Source organism: Chenopodium quinoa, unplaced genomic scaffold, assembly GCF_001683475.1.
Source record: "Chenopodium quinoa cultivar QQ74 unplaced genomic scaffold, ASM168347v1, whole genome shotgun sequence".
NCBI classification, from domain to species: Eukaryota; Viridiplantae; Streptophyta; class Magnoliopsida; order Caryophyllales; family Amaranthaceae; genus Chenopodium; species Chenopodium quinoa.
The window spans coordinates 2,953,843-2,963,473 of record NW_018742238.1 but is presented as its reverse complement, the minus strand read 5'-3'; the positions used below and the strand labels follow the sequence as shown (position 1 = coordinate 2,963,473).

The window sequence follows — 9,631 nt, the reverse complement described above, 5'->3', positions numbered from 1 at the left end:
GTTAATTATTATTCCTAAAATTTTTAGGATTAATTATAATTTTCTAGAAGTCTCTAGAAGGTTATTTTAAATTCTAATAGAGTTAGGATTAATGATTATATTATGATGGATTTTTATTTAGAAAAAAATGTTATTATTTTATTATTTTATTAAAATACGATTTTAGCTTTTGTACGGATTCCGTAGATCAAATTTGGCTAAAGATCGGATTCCACATGGAAAGCGCGTAAAAGCCAGGCTGTCGCCAAACGACAAGTCTGTCGCCTCGCAACAATCCTTGTCGCCAAGCGGTAGAGTGGTTTTGCGGCGACAGCGTGTAGTTTTATTCCGTATCAAATTCTATGCTTTTCCGGACTATTTTTCTTATAAATAGGGTTCTCGACCTCCGTTTTTCAAGGATCAACTCTCATCAAGGATTCCTTGATATTTTCTCTCTTTCTGAACCAACCCTTTTTGCAAACACAATACCGCATACACAAGATCTAGACACACCTTGCCAAGTTCGAAGTTGCCTTCGCCCTAGACGTGAAAGGTTGATAATTTCTGAGGGTTTGGTCCCAAATCCAGTCTAAACTTTTTAAATCTTTCTTTCAATTATTTAATTTAATTATTTGATTTATTATTTCATTGAAGTTTACTAACGCGTGTATTTTGTTATTAGAAAGAGGTACGAGGCTTTCAAGTAATAAATTAGTTTACTTTCTTTTTAATTTCAATGTAGAACGCTTGCTTAGATTTGTTTAATTCCTAGTATCATGTTAGGATGTTATTTATTGCTTTCTAGAATCATGTTTAGGGTGCTTTTATTCTTTCTAATATCATGTTAGTACCATGTTAGGTTTAAAGCTTTGATTTTTTATGCTTAGTGACATGCTAGGATTTGTTATTAATCTTGTTAGTATCATGCCTAGGATCTTGCTATTACATTTTTGCTTTATTATTAACATGATTTTGATTATTATTATAATTATTATGATCATTATGATGATGGTTATTTATGTTGCTTGATTTATATTGTTGTTATTGCTTGATCACGCCTTTTATGCATGTATAAAGGGAATTTGTACTTTAAATCACGCTTAATAAGATAATTAATAATTTCGTTTAGGCTAATATGATTTTAATTCAAGTGATCGCCAATAATAAATTTATTTGTGCATTAATATTCAACCAACATAGATAAACAAGTTTAGGATTAACCTATTGATTGCATGTTAGTCGGAAAGCGCACATGAATACGAGTAGAACGAAGTAGAGGCCTATTTTATAGGGTGAGTCCTTTCTTTTGTAGATTGGATTCGTACCCTCATCCCCGAACCATATTTGGTTCTTGACCTTATGGAGTTGACGATCTCATGGATCGTTAAGGGGTGTAACCTTCACCTCGTGATTGGTTTACAAGTTCCCAAAACTTGCTAGCGACTCTTTTGTTCTCTTTTCTTTCCCTTTGGACGCCACCATATTTAAATGTATGATCACAGTGGGGTTCAAGCTTGGGGTTATGATGCTTGAAATATTCCCTACAGAATCTCATCCAATGAAGCGTTAAAAATAACCGGAAAAGTAGAAGATGGACCAAGAAACTCATACCTCAAGTTGGATGGTAGAGGTTTTAGCTCTACACTTGGACATTCCTTACCATTGTCGTTCATGAGTTCTTTCTTCACTTCTTATTCTCCAATCACTAGGTTTGCTTCTTCCTTGTCCATGGGCGTGGAGTCAAGAATCTCCTCAATTGGCTCCATCTCCATGTCTTCATTGCAAGACCTATCTTTGCTTTCAAGTTCATACTCAAAAGAATCATTAGTGTTATGCAAATGAAATTGTATGGATTCATTAATAACATTCTCAACAATATCAATACTCATACAATCATCCATGTTGGAAGGACATTTCATAACTTGGTTCAATTTGAATTCCACTTTCTCTTTTCCAACAAGCAAAGACAATTTACCATGTTTCACATCAATAATAGCCCCCGCCGTGGCTAAGAAAGGCCTACCTAGAATTATGGGGACATTCAAGTCCTCATCCATATCAAGCACAATAAAGTCCACCGGAATGTAAAGTTTGCCCACCCTAAGGGGGACATCCTCTAATTTTCCCAAAGGCATCTTAACCGAACGATCGGCTAATTGAAGGGAAATGTTAGTGGGCTTTAACTCTCCTAGGCCAAGTCTTTTGCAGATAGAAAGGGGAATCAAGCTTATGCTAGCACCAAGATCACATAAAGCACGATCAATTACCATTTCACCAATAGCACATGGAATAGAAAAACTACCGGGAACTTTAAGCTTAGTGGGAAACTTATTTTGAATAATTGCACTACAATTCGGCATATTAATCGTTTCCACAAAGTCAAATTCTCTTTTATTACTCAAAATGTCTTTAAGAAATTTAGCATAAGTTGGCATTTGTTTTATAGCATCGGTGAATGGAATGTTAACATAAAGCTTCCTCAAGACTTCCAAAAACTTAGCAAATTGTTCATCAAGTCTAGACCCGGCAAACCTTCCCAAAAAAGGAAGCTTTGCCACATGTAGTGGGATTTCACTCTCTCTTTTTTCTTTTTCAACTTATTTATTTTTGTTTTTCTCTTCTTCTTTTTCTATTCTCAACTCTCCATGGGAATCACTCATTTCAATCACTCTTTCTTTTGACTTCTCACCTTCTAAGTCATGTTGCATTCCCTTCCCTTGGATTTCTCCCAAGCTTTTTCCACTTCTAGTCACAATGGCATGGGCTTGCTCTCTAGGATCTAGACCTTGGCTAGGCAATGAGGTACTAGACTTGCCTTTAAGGGCACTAGCTATTTGGGCCATTTGATTTTCCAACATTTTATTGTGGGTTTGCATTTGCTTTAAGCTTTCCTCTAAGTCATTTGTATTTTTAGTTTGGGAGTTCATGAATTGCTCCAACATGCTTTCTATATTAGACTTAGGAGGAGGGGGAGCTTGAATTTGATGTGGTGGTCGAGGGATAGGAGCTGGGGTTGGTCTTACTCCTCCATTAAAACCGGGTGGGTTGTGGGTGGAAGAGTATTGGCCTTTTTGTTGGTATCTATTGTCATTTCTATAATTCCGTTGATTATTAGACACATAATTACCACTACCACTAACTTGACCTTGACCACTACCTTGCCCTTGGTTTTGGCCACTTCTCCAACCAAAATTAGGGTGATGTTTTCATCCCTCGTTGTAGGTGTTGGAGTAGGGGTCAAACCTAGGATTAGCATTCATATTATTGACTTGTTCCATAGAAGGGGAAGGGGTACATTGCTCATTCAACAAATAACAATCGGAAGAAGTATGGTCTTCACCACCACATACATCACAAGACATCAATTGCATAGACACATTATCATTTGAAGAATTAGATGCACGTGAGTTAGGGAGGGGGGAGATAGGAGGGGGAAAAGATTTCCTTTGATCAAATTTAGAAGACAAGGCATCCAATTTTGAACTAAGCATGTTAATAGCATTTACCTCATACTTTCCCCCTCTCTTAGAGGTGCTTCGCTCATCGGGGCTCCAATCGGTGTAGTTTTGGACTACATCCTCTATGATCTTTAATGCCTCCGTGGATGGCTTATTCATGAGTGGTCCACCCAATGCCCCATCTAATAGTATGCGGTCTGATCTCAAGATACCCCTATAGAATCCATGAAGCAAGAGCCAATCTCCCATGCCATGGTGGGGGCATTGTTGTTGGTAGCTCTTGAATCTCTCCCAAGCATCATAGAGAGACTCATCGGGCTCTTGTTGAAAGTTTGAAATCTTGGACCTCAACTCCGCCGTTTTCCCAAGATGAATGAACCTTCCTAGGAATGCCGAAGTTACCTCATTCCAAGTTGTCAATGAATTCAGAGTCAACCTGTTGAGCCAATCACTTGCACTCCCCGAAAGAAAAAATTTGAACATGCTTATAAGAATGTACTCCGGAGTCACCCCATTTGCCTTCACGGTGCTACAATACCGTGTGAATTGCTTTAGATGCGCAATGGGGTCCTCATGCTTTGCCCCGGAGAATTGATTACCCTCAATCAAGGTGATAAGGGCGGGCCTTATCTTCAAATTATTTGCTTCGGTAGTGGGAGTAGCAATCCCACTTGCTTCTTGATATGGAGGAGGAACACCAAACTCTCTCAAAGTCTTATTTGGAATAGCCATCTAGATTTGGTGAAGAGGTGGAGAAGTTGGAGAATTTGTCCTTGGTGACTCTAATGGAATGGTGTCTCCACTAGACTCACTAGAACTAGAGTGATAAGACTCAACTACCACTTGTGGCTCACTTGAGGTAGCACCACTAGCTATCGCCCTCTTTTCTCTTCAATTTGCCCTTACCACTTTTTCAAGCTCGAGATTCAACGGCACAAGAGGAAGTGTCCTATTGCTGCGTTTGGGCATAAACAAAGAAGACTATATGGGAGATTAGTAGGTTAGTCAAAGAAAACAAAGAAAAATAAAGCTATACAAATGAACTAGTCTCACATATCTCATAAGTAACTCAATGCTTAACGCCATTACCCGGCAACGGCGCCATTTTGGTAAAGGATTAATCGGTCGTTGGACAATTACCCTAAACCCAACAATAATTCTACCTAAACTAACCTAAGACAAGTCTAGGGTAAGTAGAGGATCGTGTCCACAGGGAATGGGTGAAGAACACAAAGAGTATGAAACGATTGTAAGCTAATTCGGTCACAAATTGGGTTTTGAACGGTTAACTACTATATAAAAGAACGCTAGAGGAAACGGGATTCAACACCAACCAAAGCCAAGGAATCAATAAAAAAGATGAATCATGAGCACACATAGAAGATAGAAAAGGGACTTAACATTATCTTCTTTCAAAGTCACAACATAAGTACTCCCTAACTAAGCACTAACACGACAAGGATTAAGTCTCAAGGATAGGAAGTGGGTTTCTAGCTCGATTTTGTCTCTCGATCGCTCCGAACTAGCATGAAGCTCAAATAATTGGGATTTCTCACCTATTTACCACACTAAAGCAACCTACTCAATGAAACCAAACATCCACAATCATGAAAGTAGCATAATCTAATTGCATAAGAAATGACTCACTCCAAAACCCCATCTTTTGATGTGAGAAGAGGGATGAACACACAAGCATATTGTGGCCAACAAAATACACATGCAATTATCAATTCAAGCACAAACAACTATCAATCCAAGGTAGAACATGAATAATTCCAAGACAATTACCATATCTTGGTTGGGTTTTCACCCAACCCCTAACTAAGAGACTACTCACTAAACATGGTGGAAATTACTCTAACAATTAAATCTAGGGTTTTCATGAATTCAAATAAGCTAGGAAAGAGATAGAACAAGGATGGATTAAACATGTAAGAATAAATAAATAAGATTAAGGGAGAAATTATCAACTCAAAACAATTAAAATTGGAAATTAAGTGCAAGAGATAGAGGAAAGAGATTACTTAATAAACTTCAAAGTTGAGGAATTGTTGAAATTGATTGAACAAACTTCCAATAAATCCTTACAAATGATTGAGATTGAAATTTCCAAGCTAAGAATTAAATCTGACTAATGATTTTTGAGAGTTTCTGTTTCTAGAATTACAAACTAAGAGGAAAGCTCTAAAAAACTTGCATACCGTACAAATGAGCAAAGGGGGGTATTTATATGACCCCCAAATAAAAAAGAACGGAGAAAAAAAGAGTTGGGCACGGCTACAGGTCCGCACGGACATGCCAGGCTTGGCACGCAAGTGCAGCCTGTTTAGCACGGCCGTGCTGAGGTTGGCACGGGCGTGCACCTCCGAAAGCAGAGAGGCAGGAGCTAGTGTTTTGCCTGGGCATCCTGCACGGACGTGCCAAATGTGGCACGGACGTGCAGGCCTTGTTCTGTACAATCAGTTTTGAAACTGATTTGGGCTGAGCAAACTGCACGGTCGTGCAGGATCAGGCACAGACGTGCTGAATATCCTACACGTGCAGGTCTTGAAAGCATTAGGCAGTAGCTTCTGGTCGTGCTGGGGCACTCCTGCACGGACGTGCCATACTTTGCACGCCCGTGCTGACTTTCTAAGGCCCTTATCTTCACTTTTCTTTGGTTTTGCTCCATTGCTTCGGCTTCTAACCTCAGTTTATCATCCAAATGCCTCAAATTGTCGTCTTTGAACCTAAAAACTAAACAAAAACACTAACAACCCATGAAGCAAGGGATACACAAAAGTTGAACAAAAATAGAGTAAAATTGAACCAAAATGTCAATATACCAAGTAAACAAGGTTCGAAATCGCTCTAAAATCATATCAAATAACACGTTATCATTTTCGTACATCGATATGTATTCAACCTCGCGTTCGCATCATCATTTCTCTAAATGGTGACTTTGTTAAAATTTCAAATTAGAATGATAATTACATATATCAATAGATTCATAATCTAATGATATTGAAAGTCCATCCCTTTGGATCTTTCACATGCAATTTTCATTTTCATTTGAATTAATTGACATTTTTAGAGACAATTTATATATATATAGAAATAGTTTAATTAAATCTATCATATAGAATTTTAAACCTATTTAGCAGTTCAAAACGCATTATGATTCAATAAAGCATAGAATAACATCTATTCCACGTTTTTGAATCTTCGATGTTTAGTCATTACTAACATTGAATAGTATTTTGTTAATGGCAAGAACAAATAACATTTATTTAATTCTAGCCAATAATAAGGTAAGGTGAAATATAGGTTTTACTTGTAAAGTTGCAACTTTTGCTTCCAGACTTGTAGATTCTACTTGTGAAGTAGCAACATTCTCTTCTAAACTTGTAGATTTATTTCTCCTTTAGCTAATTTCTTCCTTTAGTTCAACCACATTGTGCAATGAGTGATCTAAACAAGACATCATATGTCCAAGAAGTATCAATATGCTAAATCAATTTCTATAATATAATTTTTAAATTGGAACATTTCCATTATTTACCTTCCAACTATATGAGGTAGTTTCTAATCAATTGGAATTGGTCCATTTAATTTGAAACATTTGTTGTTCATAACAACTTTTAGCATGTAAGTAGTTCTAGGTTTGAGAAGTAGCAACTTGTTTGCATTTCTTAGTCTATAACTTCTTAATGCAATCCTCTTATATTCCTAAACCTTTCCCATTTGAGCCACTTAGAACATTTCTCTTAGGTTCAAAATGATACTTTGCATAACAACTTTAAGCTCTTTTCATGTTTTTTCTAAGACTATTCAATCATTATTCATATTAGAGTTTAATCAACTATTTAACTCTTATATAAAGTGTATGAAGAGTAGCGTCATTTGATCAACTTTTGATCATAGAGATTTCCAATCACTTTCTTATATTCAATCATATTGAAGATAAGAGATTTTATTGGTTTCTATACTTGTCTTTTAGAGTATGTGTACTTCCCATCTCATTATATCCCTTGAAACATTTTTCAAAATGAAGATGTGTTGGCAATTTACTCAAACATTTTGAACAAAACCAACCTTAGACATGGATTTCTAAAACTTGCCTTTTAGAATTATTTTAGCAAAATTGGAATATGGGTTTATGGATTATCTTTTAACCTTTTGAGAACGTTTCTCAACTTTATTTTCAATCGAGGAGATTATATATAATATAAAATTAGAACGACATGTTACTTATAAGTTAACGCAAAATTCAATTATGTTTATTAAAATTTAAAGTACCATAAGCGAATTAAAATTGGTAACTTTAAAACATTTATTCAATATTAATTGATCCCAATTGAATTAAATGTTTCCAAGATCCTTTCACTAGTAAAAAGGCACCGCTCAATGGCCACCGGTTTTCAAAAACCGGTGGCAAAAAATAGGGGAAAAAATGGGCGGGATTTTGAGGGATTAGTATTGCCACCGGTCGGTTCGAACCGGTGGCTTTGTTAAAAAATAAAAACCCGGCCTTTTCTAAAACCCACCCCTTTTGTTCCTTCCTATATATTAACCCCTTTTACCAAACCCTAGCCCCCTCATCTTCTCTCTCCTCCCTTTTTCTTTCTGAACTTATCTCTCCTCACTCCTCACAGCTCCTCCATACCCATTTTCTCATCTTCGTTCTCAGCTCAGTACACCTTCATTCTCTTTTCTCTCATCCCCTCTGCTCTTCTTCTCTTATCTCCCTCGCCTCCTCCCTCCTCTTCACCTCTTTTGAAAACCGCCGCCGCCGCCACTAACTTTCGCCGCCTAAGGTTTTCTGGTAAAATTCGACCATGAAAACTCTAGATCTAGAGTTTTCATGGTCGAATTTGACCTTTATAACCCAAATTCTAGATAATTTCGGGGGATTTTTGGTGAAATTCGAGGTAATTTCTCTTTTTTCTTACTTTTATTTTGTTTTTTGTTTTTTTTGGTGGAATTCGTGGGTTGTGGTGGTGGTTGTGGTTACGGTGGTTTAAGGTGGGTGGGTTTTGTTATTTATGGTGGAGTTCAAAATTGATTTTCTGGGTTTTAAAATTTAATTTATTTCGAAGTTTTTTTGTAGTTAATTGATTTTCGAAATTTTTCTGAGTTTAAGTGGTTTCGAAATTTTTCTGGGTTTGATTGATTTTCTAAATTTTTGGGGTTAATTGATTTTCAAAATATTTGGATCGCTTTTTTGTCTAGGTAAGTGCATGAGTTCGTGAACTATTCTGGGTTTGTGAAATATTTGGGTTCGCGAATTTTTTTTTTTTTATAATTTACAGTTCGTGAATTTTTTGGGTACTGTTTTTTTTTCGCATTTTTTAGTAAGTTTTATTAATTCTGGGTTTAATTTATGCAGGTGTTAATTGATGCATCAAGATTCAAGACATGCAACAAGATTCAAGACTTTGATTTTGAAAAATTGTTTTAGACGTATTTTTTTTATTTATTATTTTTTATTGTACAATAATTTAAAGCTAAATTTCATTGTTTGATTATAATTCAATGTAATTTTTTAATTTTTTTTAGTATTGTACAATAACAATTTACAATAACAATTCTTTTGCACTCATGTGATGTTGTTTGCCTTACATTGATTGTTTTTATATTATAGTATTAGTATTATAATTGCAGCAGAAAAGAAAAAGGAAAAAAAAAATTATGTAGCTGTTATTGCCACCGGTTAACCGGTGGCAAAAATGTTTAATACCCAAAAAAAAAATCCGCCAACTGTAATACCCAAAAAATGTTTAATACTCGTTTTTGCCACCGGTTTTGAACCGGTGGCTTTTGCATCAGATTATTGCCACCCCCCAAATGACCACCGGTTCAAAACCAGTGGCATAGGGGGGTTTTGAACCGGATTGAGGCCCTACCTTTGAGCATTGCATTTTCAAGGTGAGTAAACTCTTTACTGATTACAACTCTTTGTAATTCTTGGTTAAATAATTATCCATCACATGTTTAATTATTACCCTTAGCTTCAAGGTTCTAAACTCTTTAGGTAACATTGTTGAGCATAACCAATTAAAAGCGTAGAACATGATCTACCCCCACTTCCCCAAGATATAATATGACACTCTGCTGAGGCCGACTCATCATAAAAGATCGAAGGTTTCATCGGGTTTTTAATTGGAAAAGATGCCTCAATATTACCGTGACCTAGATTTATTATGTTGTGATTA

General features: G+C 36.2%; 2 protein-coding genes across 2 annotated transcripts; both read right to left on the bottom strand.

Annotated features, from left to right (window-relative positions):
• Positions 1–1,670: 1,670 nt before the first annotated feature.
• LOC110735952 lies at positions 1,671–2,837 on the bottom strand. The gene is made up of 2 exons (XM_021916127.1): positions 2,620–2,837; positions 1,671–2,511 (listed from the first exon to the last, which is right to left on the bottom strand). The coding sequence occupies exons 1-2, from the start codon at positions 2,835–2,837 to the stop codon at positions 1,671–1,673; spliced, it is 1,059 nt and encodes a 352-aa protein (XP_021771819.1).
• A 348-nt stretch (positions 2,838–3,185) lies between these two features.
• Positions 3,186–4,169, bottom strand: LOC110735943. Its single transcript, XM_021916118.1, has one exon. The coding sequence runs from the start codon at positions 4,167–4,169 to the stop codon at positions 3,186–3,188; it is 984 nt and encodes a 327-aa protein (XP_021771810.1).
• Positions 4,170–9,631: the final 5,462 nt, after the last annotated feature.